Source organism: Schistocerca gregaria, chromosome X, assembly GCF_023897955.1.
Source record: "Schistocerca gregaria isolate iqSchGreg1 chromosome X, iqSchGreg1.2, whole genome shotgun sequence".
Lineage (NCBI taxonomy): Eukaryota > Metazoa > Arthropoda > Insecta > Orthoptera > Acrididae > Schistocerca > Schistocerca gregaria.
Genome location: NC_064931.1, coordinates 130,640,566 through 130,658,973, shown reverse-complemented (window position 1 = coordinate 130,658,973; position 18,408 = coordinate 130,640,566). Strand labels below are relative to the sequence as shown.

At 39.0% G+C, this 18,408-nt stretch overlaps 1 protein-coding gene across 2 annotated transcripts in view; it reads right to left on the bottom strand.

Annotated features, from left to right (window-relative positions):
* The window catches only part of LOC126298011 (acyl-CoA-binding domain-containing protein 5), a 137,796-nt gene that overhangs the window by 37,663 nt on the left and 81,725 nt on the right, over window positions 1–18,408 (bottom strand). For both annotated transcript variants that reach the window (XM_049989331.1, XM_049989330.1), the window contains one exon: window positions 9,403–9,596. In XM_049989331.1, the coding sequence (XP_049845288.1) occupies window positions 9,403–9,596 (194 nt within the window). The remainder of the gene's footprint in view (window positions 1–9,402; window positions 9,597–18,408) is intronic.

Below are 18,408 nucleotides of genomic sequence, written 5' to 3'. Positions count from 1 at the left end.
TACTGCTATGTTGCACGTTGGGACCAAATACATCATCTATGTAAATTGTGAAATATAAACTCAATATGTCAACTCAAACGAAGCAAAAATGTGGCCATGTGTGAACTGGCCAGTTCTTACACTTCAGACAACTCCTTAAAATATATTCCCTCTTCACAGCAATACTAATCTTTTGGATCCATTGTCCCTTTAAAACCCTGATCTAAATCAATTTGTTTTCTTATGGTTTCAAAAATCACTTTGCAGCTGTCTAGCAAAATTTCATATATGACGATTAACTAAAAGTTTAAAGATTGGTTTGAACGCCACAGTTTTTTTTTTACAAAGCATAGTCCTGTTGGAGGTGGTATGTTCTTACTTTCTTGAACTGACTTACTTAGCCAATTGTGTGACAACACTGATGCCAAATCATGGTGCAGTGTGGCATTTTTCACATTAACTAACAATGACACAGGTGAAAGAAGAGATTAGTGACAGATAACCACTAAGTCACCTAAGTAACTACTGAAGAGTCTCAGACTGTTTCAAAGAAAAGTATTAAACAGTATACAGGTTATTGAATATGCTTATTAGCACTTCAGAATAAGTCAGTCTGTTCTAAGAATACGAATAGCAGACCGCACAAACCTTAATATGCTAAACCCTGCTGCAGAAATTCACTGTGAGCCAAAGCAAAATTAATTACCACCATGACAGAGGATACTTTCGTTAATATTTGCCTGTAATCCTTTGGACTAGGAGCATTCAGGCTCCTAGTGCCAAAATATTATTTGTGCACAGAAAAGAATAAGCCTGTAGTCTGACCTCTGGGGAAAGGGGGGGGGATAGGAGGTTTGATAGGAACCTGGGAATGCACAGATCAGTAGATCAGTCTAGACCAACTTGCTGACTCGTTAAAAGGATGGCAGTCTGAAATTGCTATCATGGAGAGAAAAATGGATCATCATGATCTAGGTGTACTTGGACTCAGCAAGACACAGTGGAAAGGACGTGGCCACTTCTTGTCTCAAGCAAAGAACACACTGTATTTTTTTGGATGTGGGTAGAAATGGCCTATAGTGACTCCTAAGAACCTCTGTAAGGCTTTCATGGGTTAAGGGCCCATTTTTGATAGAATAATCTCCACTAAACTGAAAGCTTCTCCTTGCAGTAACACATCATTTAGGTTTATTCTCCCACTGCAGCTCCCTTGGACATAGAAATCGATGCATTTTGTAAGTTGCTGGAAAATACCATGAAAAAGCTACCTAAAATGGAAATATCACTCATCCAGGGTGATTTTAATGGGAAGATATGAGACTATAGACAATGGACACATTATTGAGTGAAGCAGTTACTGGAATTTTTTGTGGGCAATGACTTGTCCACCTTTTTCCAGTATCATCCACGATGTCACTACACATGGATTTCTCCTGGTGTTAGGGTCATAAATACAATCAATTTCATTTTGGTGTGCCAACGTCATCTTACTTCAGTCCTGTATTTCAAGAGCTATCCCGGTGCAGACTATGGAAGTGGTCATAGTATGCTAAACATAAAAATACGGATAAAACAAATTGATCAAGAAGGGCAGAATACGGCAGGTTCTATTACAGACAAAAAGCTTCAAAGAGTTTGAAGAAAGAATACGGCTCAAACTCTGGCAATTAACGGAGGAAGGAGTAACCTTAGTACTCAGTGATTCATTCTTCAGACTCATTGCCTCAATTCTTTGTGGCAGTCTTATTCACCCTGCTATGCAAAGAATCATGTCTTCGAACAATAGGCAGCATGTTACTTAACTTCAAAGTATTGTAAGCTTTCATTTGAGAACAACTCGATGTTGTTGTTGTCTTCAGTCCTGAGACTGGTTTGATGCAGCTCTCCATGCTACTCTATCCTGTGCAAGCTGCTTCATCTCCCAGTACCTACTGCAACCTACATCCTTCTGAATCTGCTTAGTGTACTCATCTCTCGGTCTCCCTCTACGATTTTTACCCTCCACGCTGCCCTCCAATGCTAAATTTGTGATCCCTTGATGCCTCAAAACATGTCCTACCAACCGATCCCTTCCTTCTAGTCAAGTTGCGCCACAAACTTCTCTTCTCCCCAATCCTATTCAATACCTCCTCATTAGTTACGTGATCTATCCACCTTATCTTCAGTATTCTTCTGTAGCACCACATTTCGAAAGCTTCTATTCTCTTCTTGTCCAAACTAGTTATCGTCCATGTTTCACTTCCATACATGGCTACACTCCAAACAAATACTTTCAGAAACGACTTCCTGATACATAAATCTATATTCGATGTTAACAAATTTCTCTTCTTCAGAAATGCTTTCCTTGCCATTGCCAGTCTACATTTTATATCCTCTCTACTTCGACCATCATCAGTTATTTTACTTCCTAAATAGCAAAACTCCTTTACTACTTTAAGTGTCTCATTTCCTAATCTAATTCCCTCAGCATCACCCGATTTAATTTGACTACATTCCATTATCCTCGTTTTGCTTTTGTTAATGTTCATCTTATATCCTCCTTTCAAGACACTGTCCATTCCGTTCAACTGCTCTTCCAAGTCCTTTGCCGCCTCTGACAGAATTACAATGTCATCGGCGAACCTCAAAGTTTTTACTTCGTCTCCATGAATTTTAATACCTACTCCAAATTTTTGTTTTGTTTCCTTTACTGCTTGCTCAATATACAGATTGAATAACATCGGGGAGAGGCTACACCCCTGTCTCACTCCTTTCCCAACCACTGCTTCCCTTTCATGCCCCTCGACTCTTATTACTGCCATCTGGTTTCTGTACAAATTATAAATAGCCTTTCGCTCCCTGTATTTTACCCCTGCCGCCTTTAGAATTTGAAAAAGAGTATTCCAGTCAACATTGTCAAAAGCTTTCTCTAAGTCTACAAATGCTAGAAACGTAGGTTTGCCTTTTCTTAATCTTTCTTCTAAGATAAGTCGTAAGGTCAGTATTGCCTCACGTGTTCCAACATTTCGACGGAATCCAAACTGATCCTCCCCGAGGTCTGCATCTACCAGTTTTTCCATTCGTCTGTAAAGAATTCGCGTTAGTATTTTGCAGCCGTGGCTTATTAAACTGATAGTTCGGTAATTTTCACATCTGTCAGCACCTGCTTTCTTTGGGATTGGAATTATTATATTCTTCTTGAAGTCTGAGGGTATTTCGCCTGCCTCATACATCTTGCTCACCAGCTGGTAGAGTTTTGTCATGACTGGCTCTCCCAAGGCCGTCAGTAGTTCTAATGGAATGTTGTCTACTCCGGGGGCCTTGTTTCGACTCAGGTCTTTCAGTGCTCTGTCAAACTCTTCACGCAGTATCGTATCTCCCATTTCGTCTTCATCTACATCCTCTTCTATTTCCATAATATTGTCCTCAAGTACATCGCCCTTATATAAACCTTCTATATACTCCTTCCACCTTTCTGCCTTCCCTTCTTTGCTTAGAACTGGGCTGCCATCTGAGCTCTTGATATTCATACACGTGGTTCTCTTCTCTCCAAAGGTCTCTTTAATTTTCCTGTAGGCAGTATCTATCTTACCCCTAGTGAGATAAGCTTCTACATCCTTACATTTGTCCTCTAGCCATCCCTGTTTAGCCATTTTGCACTTCCTGTCGATCTCATTTTTGAGACGTTTGTATTCCTTTTTGCCTGCTTCATTTACTGCATTTTTATATTTTCTCCTTTCATCAATTAAATTCAATATTTCTTCTGTTACCCAAGGATTTCTAGCAGCCCTCGTCTTTGTACCTAGTTTATCCTCTGCTGCCTTCACTACTACATCCCTCAGAGCTACCCATTCTTCTTCTACTGTATTTCTTTCCCCTATTCCTGTCAATTGTTCCCTTATGCTCTCTCTGAAACTCTGTACAACCTCTGGTTCTTTCAGTTTATCCAGGTCCCATCTCCTTAATTTCCCACCTTTTTGCAGTTTCTTCAGTTTTAATCTACAGGTCATAACCAATAGATTGTGGTCAGAGTCCACATCTGCCCCTGGAAATGTCTTACAACTTAAAACCTGGTTCCTAAATCTCTGTCTTACCATTATATAATCTATCTGATACCTTTTAGTATCTCCAGGGTTCTTCCACGTATACAACCTTCTTTCATGATTCTGAAACCAAGTGTTAGCTATGATTAAGTTGTGCTCTGTGCAAAATTCTACTAGGCGGCTTCCTCTTTCATTTCTTAGCCCCAATCCATATTCACCTACTATGTTTCCTTCTCTCCCTTTTCCTACACTCGAATTCCAGTCACCCATTACTATTAAATTTTCGTCTCCCTTCACTATCTGAATAATTTCTTTTATTTCATCGTACATTTCTTCAATTTCTTCATCATCTGCAGAGCTAGTTGGCATATAAACTTGTACTACTGTAGTAGGTGTGGGCTTCGTATCTATCTTGGCCACAATAATGCGTTCACTATGCTGTTTGTAGTAGCTTACCCGCATTCCTATTTTCCTATTCATTATTAAACCTACTCCTGCATTATCCCTATTTGATTTTGTGTTTATAACCCTGTAGTCACCTGACCAGAAGTCTTGTTCCTCCTGCCACCGAACTTCACTAATTCCCACTATATCTAACTTTAACCTATCCATTTCCCTTTTTAAATTTTCTAACCTACCTGCCCGATTAAGGGATCTGACATTCCACGCTCCGATCCGTAGAACGCCATTTTTCTTTCTCCTGGTAACGACATCCTCCTGAGTAGTCCCCGCCCGGAGATCCGAATGGGGGACTATTTTACCTCCGGAATATTTTACCCAAGAGGATGCCATCATCATTTAATCATACAGTAAAGCTGCATGTCCTCGGGAAAAATTACGGCTGTAGTTTCCCCTTGCTTTCAGCCGTTCGCAGTACCAGCACAGCAAGGCCGTTTTGGTTAATGTTGCAAGGCCAGATCAGTCAATCATCCAGACTGTTGCTCCTGCAACTACTGAAAAGGCTGCCGCCCCTCTTCAGGAACCACACGTTTGTCTGGCCTCTCAACAGATACCCCTCCGTTGTGGTTGCACCTACGGTACGGCCATCTGTATCGCTGAGGCACGCAAGCCTCCCCACCAACGGCAAGGTCCATGGTTCATGGGGGGAGGAACAACTCGATAGGAAAAAAAAAGACATGAAAACTCAACATCTGTGTGTTTTTAATTTTTCCTACAAAAAGTAAAACATGTCTGACAAACTACTTCAGCAAGGAATCCACTTTTGATTCATTTGTATAAACTTTTATCAGCAGTGTAGCAGATGACTCAACTTTCAGCTTTCTGTTTCCTTTCAATCAAAGCTAGATTGTTTGCACAGTGGCATTGAGAAATAAATCATAGTTCAGCCAATTTCCTCAAACTATGAGGACTGGAACTTAAATAGTGACAACTATTTATTCACAACCAATACAAATGAGTTAATGTTTTCACCAGTGTTGTGTAGAACCCACTGCCAGCAATGTGAAAGGTGTAAGTATACTGTTAGCAGAGCCTGTTCTGCTGATGGTGAGAATGGAGCGGTCTACTGTGTGTCAAATCTCTGGAGCGATTGCCATGAAGTGGTTCCTTCATCTTCAGAATCAAATCAAAGTTGCAAGTACTTAAGTAGTGTTACTGTTTGTTTTTGGAGCATCACCTGCAACCAGCTTTGCGAAGGAAGCGGCGACACTTTCTGTGCAACCCACCCATCATTTTGCACAACAATGCACGGGCACATACAGTGCAAGCTGTGGCTGCTCTGTTCGGTCAATGGGACTGGGAAGTACTGTGCCATCCACCATACTCTCCGGACTTAAGTTATTGTGACTTTGATTTGATTCCGAAGATGAAGGAACCACTTCGAGGCATTCGCTTCAGAACTGTTCCAGAGATTTGACAGGCAGTAGAGCGCTCCATTCACACCATCAACAGAACAGGCTCTGCTAACGGTATATTATGCCTTCCACATTGCTGGCAAAGGGTTCTACACATTACTGATAACTAAAGGACAGTAACAGGTGCAAACATGTGACTCTTTAATATTGGTTGTGAATAAATAGTTGCCACTATTGAAGTTCCAACCCTCTTATTTATAAATTACATACACAAACCTTCCTCATAAATCAGTCTACATATTAGTAAAAACCAAATCAAAATCAGTACAGTAGTTCTTGGGATTCTCCCACATATACAGAAAGAAACAAATGAAGGACTTAAATTTACACATGTAGTGAAGACTTCCACTCATTATTACAAGACAAAATAATATTCTGGGGGAGTTCTTCAGTTATACATAAAATATTCACGACACAAAAATGTACAATAAGAATAGTGTGCAACATATGCCCTCAGTCTACCTGTAGACGACTATTGGAGCTGGTAGAGACATTAACAGTGGCTTCATGAGATTTGTTTAGATATTGGTTTAAGCAACCAAACATAATTAATACATCTTCACATCGCATTTATTCCCTTATTATAGCTTGCATTACAAAAAACTTTAACAGTTTGAAAATAATATTACCATTGATTAACTCAGTACAACTGTCTTTACCCCAAAGATTTGTTTGAACACTACAGTGCTTTACTAGATATGGCATTGTTTGGGTATGTCACCTTCTGACCTTCAAACCGACTGATGTACCTAGCCATTTAAAGGGGATTACAGTTTAGTATTGATTCCTACCAATGGTACAATTGCACTATTTGTTACCAGGGCTGAAAGAAGTGACAGAGTATAGAAAATTCCAGGACTTACAAGGAACCTCAGACTTTCAGATTTTTAGTTCAACTCTTACCTGACAACAACAGGGAGACCTCTGACATGCCTAACTGATTGAACTCACAGTTGGCAGGTAGATTATGTACAAAATAAAATGAAAGACTAAGATATTTTGTGTCAACATGGCTCCATTTTTGAGAAAACAATCCCTGAACTTCATTACACGTAGTAGACTCAAAATTGATGGGATCAACAGGCAACTGAAAACTGAGCATTTTTCTTTATTGTATGTGGCAATCACAAGTGTGTATTTTCCTAGAGATTGAGGAAAGAAACTTATGACTCCACCTTACGTATCCATCAGATAAACTCCCTTCAATGAAAGCATTGCTGGTGTTGTGAAAAAGGCATCTGGCTGGAGAGCGTCTGGCTTCGTCAATGCACCCTGCAGCTTTTTAACTTATATTTTTTCCATATTGAAACTGGTAGAAATAGGAGCTGGTTAATAAGGTAATCAATAAGGCATAACAACAAAGTAGGTAAATAAATTTCTCAAACAACTTGGATTAGTACGGAATTAAGATTTTAGCCCTGGCTGCCTTGTGATGACTTTTTCACTAACTTTTTCACTGACTTTTCATGTCCTCATTTCTCTTTGAACAATTACATGGGTGGTACTTGTCATATAAACATTTGAAGTAAGCAAGTACTCGTGGCACCAAGAAGATGTAGTGAATGCAGTCTTCATGCAACTACATTGTTCTTTAGAAAGATTTGGTAGAAACAGGTCTTGGTATACAGTTTAAAATATTTATTTTATAGCAATTAATTTTAAGGAATACCATGCATATGATAACATTGTCTGAGAAATCATTGCTGAAAACTGATGATGAATTATGCTATGAACTGTCTTTGCACCCCCAAAGTTGTGCAATTCCTGCTGGGTTTTCAGATGAACACTGCAATTCTGAAACATCCAAATAAGGTTGTGTACCACGCCTCACTGTAATCAACCAATGCACGATCAGTTGTCTGTGGTTCAGGCCAGTTAGTCTTTATATGGATATGCTTAATCAATAACTAAAATAATTTTTCAGCACTTTATGGGCCACATGGTTTGTGGATGGGAGCATTGGGTCAAATATGATGTGTTGAAGATGCCATCTCTATATGTAGAATTAGATTTTACGATGAATTTGTAAACCTCACAATTTATGTTAATGAGAGAGACTAGTTTGGCTTCAATTAGAAACAAAAATATGATCAAACACTGACTGCAAATGCAGAACAACATGATCTCAGATGTGAAATTCCAAAAGGGTGTACACCTAGTGACATGATCAGCAGAAAAACGAAATGTAATTACATTCAAAGCAGCTCCATCTGGCAACGCTATATATAATTTAGATTTGGTATTTGCAATAAATAGTAAGTGTTAAACAGGAAGATCATTCAGCAAGTCATTAAATAATCCTTCATTACAATAATATTTTTTGTTTCTGCACTGTACATCAACATTTTCATCAATTACAGCTATTATAAATTTTGAGGGGAATATTAATTGAAAAGGGAAGATTTCGCAATTCTGAAATTTCAAGAGAGACTGAAATACTGGAGTACTGAAATGATATTATTCAAAATGAAGATGAACAAAACAATCAAAATTTAACAACATATAAAGTTTTCACTGTCCATATGATGAAGATTTCACAACTTTCTTTCCAGTGATTACTCAGCTTTCTGCAAAAATTTACAAAAATATCAGGATATTTTCAATGATACACTAACACAATGGAGAAAAAATTATTTTTGTTACTATCAAACAAATGTTGTTAAGTAGCAGACATATTGAGGAGTGATAGAGTAATGACTGCAATATTTTTAAAATGACTCATTCAAGACATACAGTTGAATGTTCTTATTAGTGCTCACTTTTGCAGAATAATTACTTTATACATTACCCCAAAGACGATTTCAGATAATAAGGAATAAGCACATGCTAAGCAATTACTGTAAAAATTTTCCAGCATTCAAAAATATATTTTTCACATAACTGTGACATTAAATGAAAATATGTATAATTGTATGTACATCTCCTCATTTTTTGTGCCTTTGCCCCACATCGGTGCAGGGTAGGCATTGTTGTGAACAGATTTGGCATGGTTAGTTTAAGGGGTTGCCAGATGCCCCTCTTATCAACACCCCCCCCCCCCCCCCCCCCCTCCACCCCAGGGACGGAATATTTTTCTCCCAAACTGCCAGCATGTAGTGTCATGTGGAAGAGAGAGAAAGTGTCAATCTTTTCAAATCATGTAACTGAGGCACGACTAGTACCAGTCCCTTATTCACCTAGTGGGATGTGAGAAACTGCCTGAATACCACAGGCTGGCCCGCACACCAACCCTCGTTGTTAATCCACTGGGCAGATTTGATCTGGGACTGGTGCACCAACCTGTCCCAGAAGTGGCATTTTGGCATGCACAGCTATCTGAGAAGATCCGTAGGTAACTGTATGTACATGATCTAAATATTTGCAGTACATTTAGGAATGTAGTGACATTCAGATAATATCAGACACTGAGTTTTCTGATTAACCTGATCTCCATACGAAATAAGATTATCTGATGAAACTAATATTACTAATAAATATATAAGCACTAAAATTTAACTACTAATGTTTGTGTATTAATAATTTCAAACCTTCTTTAGTTCCTCTACATAGTTGTTCATAGCCTCTTCTTTGCTCATATCACCAAGCTTGCTCCACGCTTCCCACTTCATCTTTTTTACAACCTCCCAAAATGATGGACGAGGAGCTGTACATGGGCCCTCAGTTGCTTGTTTATAATATGCATAGAACCTAAGCATTAACTCATGGGATGGTTGGTATGATCCTGGAAAAAAATATTAGAATTTATTACAACATTGGTACAAAATGTGTTAGAGGAAGAAACACACACACACACACACACACACACACACACACACACACACACACACACAGAGAGAGAGAGAGAGAGAAAGAGAGAAAGAGAGAGAGAGAGAGAGAGAGAGAGAGAGAGAGAGAGAGAGAGCGCATTTAAGTTAAAGTGCATGGAGAAGTGTTAATGCATCTACAATTCTATCTATGTGCGTGCATGTGTGTATTAAAATTACAACTGCAACAGAGTGCTGTTCCAATTTCCACAGATAAAGCATAATAATTGCTTCTATATGAAAACCATTCTTGAATACCAACACTCTTTGATAATTGCCCACAACTGCAAAAACTATGGTGAATTTTAACTGAATTGGTTTCTGATTAATTTACTGTTCAGAAACTGACAAGTAGATCAATAAGGCATCTCCTTTCATAACTTAGATACCAAACACTAGTGACACCTTAGATAGTACAGCACACATCTGTTAAAGGATTAAGAATTCCTGCATTTTAGCAAACAGAACAAAGAGTTTTTGAGTTTTATTTAGTAGGAGGAAAAATTCACACTAGAGTTATCTACGAAAGTGTGGGCAGTATATACATGGCTGATGCATTACGATTTGGAATTGTTACTGTTTTAATTGTATAATTATCATAGAAAACTGTATCTCATACTATGATAAATGTCTCAAAAAATGTTGGCCGAGAGTGATGTTAGGTGAACACAATGACCAAGACAGAGTCCTGCGTACAAGTCCTTTTACATCACTCAGTTTTAATCCACAACCAACTGAGTGTATAAAACATGAATGAGAATTACTATGTTTAGATATTGCTGCTTCAGTTTTTCCTCTAGGTATTCTTCCAGAAAGCATAAAAGAACTCAGTGATTAAGCCCTGAGGCTCATGCAAAGCTGACTTGTTGCCATATCATACTGTGCTAAACGGAGTCATCAAACTTGTACTCTTCACCCCAAAAGTCTCTCTATTACAGTTATCTGAATTAAAGCCAGAAATAGAAACACAGTTGTGAACCACTTCCTTCTCTAATATATATTTAAAAAAATTAAAAAAAAAGAACACCATTCAGCCATCTGATGTAAGCACTGCAATAATTCGAACTATACATCTTAATGAAAGGATCAAACTATCAGCATAAAATGAGTCAGCAATGAATTGCTGCTTAGTTTCTTCTCTGTGCTGTAAAAAAAATTTAGATGATTATTTACAAAAGATTGACAACTCTAACTGATGAGCAGACTGGCCATACACAATCATACATCAGGTCTAACATACAAAACAGACGAGAACCTGAATCTAAAAAATGGAATGTATACAGCCAAAATGAAATTTCAAGATCGGATACTTCTGTCACTAGCAAAAATAAACGAGAAAAAACTTACGGAATGAAATCAATATATATTCAAATGAAACAAATATATGAGGCATATTTGAAAAGTGAAGACCATTTGATTCCATTTAAATGTTGGCAGCTCTTAAAGCTGAACACCTATCGATTGTTTATGAAGCTCACCTGACTGCGAATGAAAGTAACAAAAATCATTGCTTCCACCAGTTGCAAAGTATGTGGTGTAATTCAGTTATTATGCACTAAAGATCTACAGTTGCTGCAGTGTACTAGGATTTGTGTCCAGTTTATGGGACTCCAAAAATGAGTGAAGGACAGGTTTGACAGGTCTGACGGATGTGACCATAAAAAATGTACATGAAGAGTGGCCGATTCAGTACCTAGACCAGTGAAATCATGCAATAGATGGATCAAAAACTGCAATATGATTGACAGCTGATGACTGGTGTACATACACATGTATTTTATTGTGTTGAATGCACTATTACTTACACAAATTGTGTACAAGGTGGACATCGAAAATGCTTACAGGCCAACACAAAGTGCAACTTACAGGCCAACACAAAGTGCAAACCATGCCATGTGGATGAGTGTTGCTGGAGCACTGTTGACAAGAAGGACGATTTGCTTCTTCCCCATTGTTATGGGTGATAAGACATGGATATCATAGAACAACACAGCATCAAAATCATTCAACTTCACCAAAGCAAAACAGTCAAGCACTCTAAACTGTACACCAAAAAAGATATCTACTGTTTTCTAGGACAAAAAAATGTGTCTTGCACTTCATGGACCGTGGGTCAAGAATTACAGGTGCCGTGTACTGCAAAACACTTACCACAGTAAGAAGTGCCATCCAGATTAGACAGTGCAGGAAATGATTGTCAGGGATAGTCCTCCTCAATTACAATGTACAACGTTTGCCCACACAAAGTCACTTGTGCCAAAGATAAAATTCAACATTTCCATGAGGAACTTTTGGCTAACCACCTCATCTGAACTCTCATTCATGACTATTACCTCTCCTTCCACTTCAAACAATGGCTTCATGGACATTGGGCTGAAGACGACGACAGACTCAAGACTGCCATAGTCAAATGGCTCATTTCCCAGGCAAGTAACTTTCTATGCAGACAGACTGAAGAAGCTAGTGATTGATTGGAAGTGAAGTAGGGATGTATGAAATTGAAACTACCAATCCTTTTATGACAGATGTCTGAGTATGCCTGAAAAAAATGAAAGAGGCAAATGCAACAAGCATGAGGGAAAGGATGGTGCTGCAGAGAGAGTGAAAAACATTAAAGGTAAGTTTGGTTCAGACAGAGAGGGGAGGGACATAAGTAGACAAAAATACTGGAGGCAGGAACAAACACTTCAGTCAAAGCAGATGGTAAGAGTCAAATGTTTGCCACATATGTAGCATACAGAACATTCAAATGATTCTAGTGATAAAATGAAACACAATTAAAGACATCACAGGTAGCATGTGTAACATAATAAGTTAGGTAACGATGAAGTGGTTAACCAGACCTCAGAGGCATTATCACAATGATTCTACTGTGTGTGCAGTTACGTGGATGTGTTTTAAGTTTCATAGGAACTGTTATTCAACAAGTATGTTTCAGTGGTTGGGCTCCAACATACAGACCTTGACTGCCCTCTTGCTGGTTTTATGCCTGCACAGGGCACGTCTGACACTTGCTGCCCAACACCTGGAACCAATTTTGAACAAACTCCCATCATATATTAAGCACACTAATCATTCTCCAGACTGTCTACTTTCTTCCCTTCCAACTTATAACCTACAACCTACTCTTTAAATTGACAGGAGCTCCATGATTATTAACATTTTTTCTCCATACAGCAATATTTCTGTCCCCATTTATTTATAGTAAATATTTACTCTACCTTTGTGGGTGATTTCTTTTAGGTAACCATACTTTTCAGTGGAAATTTTAGCTGGTTCCATGGGACCATGAGAGACTTGGTTGTCTCAGATATTTGTACTGAGAGTTTGCCTAAACTTCTAAATTTCCTGAAGCAACATTTATTACTTTTCACTTCTCACATTTACTCAGCTGTCTTTAAAATGAGGAGGCATTTCTGTCAGCTTTTTTGCCCCTCACTTGTGACTGGAAAAAAATGTATTTTTATAACAATGTCAACTTTGGTTTCCTTGCCTGTGGGCCTTACCAGGCATGTTCTGCTCATTTCTTCTAGAGACAAAGTGTACTCAAGATAAATTAAATGTGGAATATTAAGTATGATTTCTTAGCACTACCTCTCTGAAGAAGGAATACTAAAGAAAAGGGAGAAAAAATTGAGCTGACCCCGCGTATGCCAAAGAAATCCAGGTCACATTATATCATTGCTATGCATTCATTATGCTTCATCAAGGTCTGCTATTTAGCCTTTAGCAGCAGAATTAAAAAGAAAATTGTGAAGTGTCAGCTGATACGAGGATACTTCAAGAAATAAGATACACCACTGCACAACAGTGCTGCATTTTCAGAAGTGGCTACTTGTTTCGTTGTGATATGGATAACAGCATACTTTTGGACTGGCAACTGTAAATGTACTCTAAATATGACATATACAGGACAGTACAGTTCTTGTGGGCAAACCATTTAAATTGCACATACATTCACCATGAAATTTTGGCAGTATTGAACAAAATTTAATGTTGTGTTCCAGCCATAGTGAAGTGCTGCCAATAACTTTAGCAAGTCTGAACATATGTGTGTGATGCCAACTAAGAATTCCAGATTCTGCACCATATGATTTCTATATTTTTGGAAAGCTGAAGGAACACTTGAGGAAAGAGATTTTCTAACACTGACGACATTCTCACAACGGTTCTTAAATGGTTCTGTGACCAAGGAGTAGATTTCTGTTGACATGGAACTGAACATCTGGTAGACTGTTTACAGAGACTCGGTGACAGTTGAAAAATAGTATCATGTATTTGTCAGTTTGAAGTGTAGTGCAGTATTCAATGACAGTTACCCGAGTTGACACAATAATGTGTAACTTACTTTGTTTTATGTCCCTCTTACAACTCCAACATTAACACTACTCTGTTTTCCACAATTATCGTGCAAATTTGATCAAATAAGTATCTAATTACCACATGGGAAGCCCCATGACAGTCCTGTGCAAGTACAGAGTACAATTCGTTACAAAATTTCTCACCTAAAACTGATATTCCACAACTGACAACAAAGAAATGAACTCAATCTTAAACTGTACACTTCTAAGAGTAACGTCTTAGACATCTTATACAGATAACTTTATTGAAGTTTCTCCATATATATCCAATCATCAAAATAGGCTACATATTTCATGACTTTCAGTGGTAATGTCACACTCATTCTTTCCGCATGGTCCTTCTAGTTCTCTCTATATTCATCTATTATATTATTTGGTGGTTATTTCATTTTTTCCTTATATCTTCATTTTTTTTATTTTAGCGAATAACAATAAGTTCAATTACATCTACTTACTCCAGGACACCATTTACAAAAAACATAACTGATAGTTGCTCAGTATGTGTAAATTACGTACTACACTTACCACCACCTCATCCAGTATTTTACACATTTTTCAAATATACCATATGGCTGTTCACACACAAAAAAAATTGTTGGAGAGGCTCTGCAGTGGCCACTACAAAAGTTGCACTGTAATTTGAATACTGTAGTACAATCTTAAGTAGCCTGAATCATCGTTTCCCCTTTGTTCACATCATAACTCTCTATATTTGTCTCACAGAACAGTAGATATAGAAGTCTGATTACCAATATATACAAACTACAATGATCTTGAAGAATAGTAGTTATAATAATACATTCCATAATGTCCTGTCTTCAACACTACAGGCAATTTGATCCTCCGACGTTTGAACTGACTGACCCAGTCACTAATTTGGGGGGGATGGGGGGTTTAATGGGGACTTCAAACAATGGTGCAATTCAACATAACTCTACTTTAACTCTCAGCCTATATCTTATCTACCTCTTGTACTTTCAATTCCTCCCTTGTTGAATATCTGTTCCTCAGATTTTCAGTCAGCATAATGTTTTCTTCTGCCCATTCATTCACCTTCATTCAACCAATTGTGTATCTTTTTCATTCTCAGTCGCTTGTACGTTCTGCATTTAAATCTCCCCACATTTCACCTATGTATTATATTCATTCAATTTTATTCTCTATGCTCACCACTTTATATCTAAATTTTACTCTGTAAACTAAATTCTGCAATTTAGATGCTGCAATCAATTTTTTGTGTTTTGTTTCACCTCAGTACCCTATTGTTCTATCAGTAGAACTTACGATCCTAGGTGACTTACACTTCTGTCTCCTAGCTCATCCAAATCCCTTTATCATACTATTGCTTTTTGTTTTACACAGTTCAGTTTGTAGCTTCACCTTTTTAAATGCAAATTTTAAAATTATATTTATTTTTCATCCCTTTCAAAGTTTACAAAACTTTGAGTGAATTACATAATAAAAATAATAAATCAAAAGAAAGAAATAAGACAAATTACAGTGCTCAGGAAATCAAAAGTTAATATGATTTATTTATTAATTGTATTTTGTGTCTACGATCAGATTTTCTTGATGGAAGCCATTTTATTGTGTAGGCTGTTCTTTTGTTTCGAAATAAACATTTCATTATTTAGTAATTTTCTGATTTTGCTCCTTTAGAAATTATAAAGCTGCCTGGAGCAAAAAGCAATAACATAAGGTGCAGCAACTTAGAGTAAGATGAAGTGTGTTGGCAAACTCACCAACACACTTTTTAAAATCAATGAATGGAATGCTTTACTGGAAAAGCAGGGGCATTCGGTCTCAATGTGGACATAGCCAAGGAAGGACAATTGATCTATTCTAAGAATTCATTAGCAGTTTAAAGGTTTAGTAACATTTCCTGTTTCTAATGACTCACAGAGCTTGCTAGAGTGTTGGAAGAGGTTTGCTACCCCTTGTTTTTAGGATGAAGTGTCTTAGTAGTGGGAGGTGGTCATCACTAAGTTTTATGGTCTGTTAATTCACTTGTGGTGAATTGTTAATTAAGTTTATTTTTGTGATATCCACACGAGTTGGTACCTGTACCATAGTACCTTTTTCTGTGAAGCTCATGAGGCAAGAGGATATACAGTGAGCAGTCAGAACATTATGATCACTGACGTACTATCAATATAAAACCCTTCCAGGCGATGGTGTCACCTGGTGAGGAACGACCGATACACATATGCACTGCACATGTCATATCAGTGAGTGTGCTGTCCATGTGTAGAATGGGGAAGATGAACGATCTAGCTTATATGAGCTTGACTACGGGCAGACTGTGATGGCCTGGAGGCTCGGCATGAGCATTTTGGAAATTCAGGATAAGATAGTCACTTTGCGGCAGAGTGTTCACTGATATGAAACTTCTAGGCAGATTAAAACTGTATGCTGCACCGAGACTTGAACTCGGGACCTTTGCCTTCACAGGCAAGTGCTCTACCAACTGAGGTACCCAAGCACGACTCACGACCCGTCCTCACAGCTTCAATTCTGCAGCACCACATCTCCCATTCGCAGAAGAGCTTCTGTGAAGTTTGGAAGGCACTTACATCTTACATCCCTTCATGATGATAATGTTTCCCAATGGTACTGTCATTTTTCAACCAGATAATGCACCATGTCACAGGAGTGTGATAGTGTTGTTCAAGGAACACAGTGCCGAGTTCCAATTGTTGTGGTGACCCTCCAAATAACCAGGGCTGAGCCCGACTTAACACATCTGCGATGTGATTGAACGTGGTGTCAGAGCTCATAGCCTCCTCCCTGAAATTTACAGAAATTAGGTGACTTGTATGTGCAGATGGGTGCCAACTCCCTCCAGCAGCCTACCAAAGCCTCACTGCTTCCATGCCACGATGCACTACTGTTATCTGTGCCAAAGGTGGACATACCGACTATTAGGCAGGTGGGCATAATATTCCGACTGATGGGCGTATTACGGATAACACTGACCAGTGTTTGAAGACAGCTCATAAGATCACAGAATAAGAGGAAACTCTAGCCTTCCTCAGTCCATATGTGCTTCAAGGCTGAAGTGATAACCAGTTCAAATACACTATGTGATCAAAAGTATCCGGACACCTGGCGGAAAATGCCTTAGAAGCTTGTAGCACAGTCCATCGATAATGCTGGAATTCACTATGGTGTTGGCCCACCTTCAGCCTTGATGATAGCTTCCACTCTCACAGGCATACGTTCAATCACAGCTGGAAGGTTTCTATGTGAATAGCAGCCCATTCTTCGTGGAATACTGCACTGAGGAGGGTGAGGCCTGGCATGAAGTCTACGTTCAAAAACATTCCAAAGGTGTTCTGTAGGATTCAGGTCAGGACTCTGTGCAGGTCAGTCCATTACAGGGATATTCTTGTCGTGTAACCACTCCGCCACAGGCCGTGCATTATGAACAGGTGGTCGATTGTATTTCCGAATTGTTCTTCAACAGTGGGAAGCAAGAAGGTGCTTCGAACATCAGTGTAGGACTGTGGTGGGATAGTGCCACGGAAAACAACAAGGGGTGCAAGCCCTCTCAATGTGAAACACGACCACACCGTAACAGCACCGCATACGTATTTTACTGTTTGCACTACACGCAGTGGCAGATGGCGTTCACTGGGCACCCACAGCCTGCCATCGGATCGCCACATTGTGTACCGTGATTCGTCACCCCACACAGCTTTTTCCCACAGGTCAATCGTCCAATGTTTACGCTCTTTACACCAAGCGAGGCGTCGTTTGGCGTTTACCGATGTGATGTGTGGCTTAATGAGCAGCCACTCGACCACGAAATCGAAGTTTTCTCACCTCCCGCCTGTCATAGTACTTGCAGTGGATCATGATGCAGTTTGGAATTCCTGTGTGATGGTCTGGATAGATATCTGCCTATTAAACATTACGACCCTCTTCAACTATCAGCAGTCTCTGTCAAGTCAACAGACGAGATCAGCCTGTACGCTTTTGTGCTGTACGTGTTCCTTCGCGTTTCCACTTCACTATCACATTGGAAACAGTGGACCTAGGGGTGTTCAGGAGTGTGGAAATCTCGCGTATGACACGCTGCGGGAATTAGTGTGGGTGAATAGACATGCAACTGTTGTGTTAATGACGGACCAGATGAACCAAGGGGGGATATCAATAGTGTACCCACAATTGTTCAGCAAACACTGCTGCAGTATGAGCCTCCTCTGCAGGCACCTGGTTCATGCACCCAGGCTGACTGCTGTTCATTGGCGATGAAGGCTGGAATTTGTATGTCAATACAGCAACCATACATCCACCGAGTGAAAATAGGTGGACTTTTCAGATGAAATACATTTTATGCTCCATTGGATAGATGACGATTGGTGTG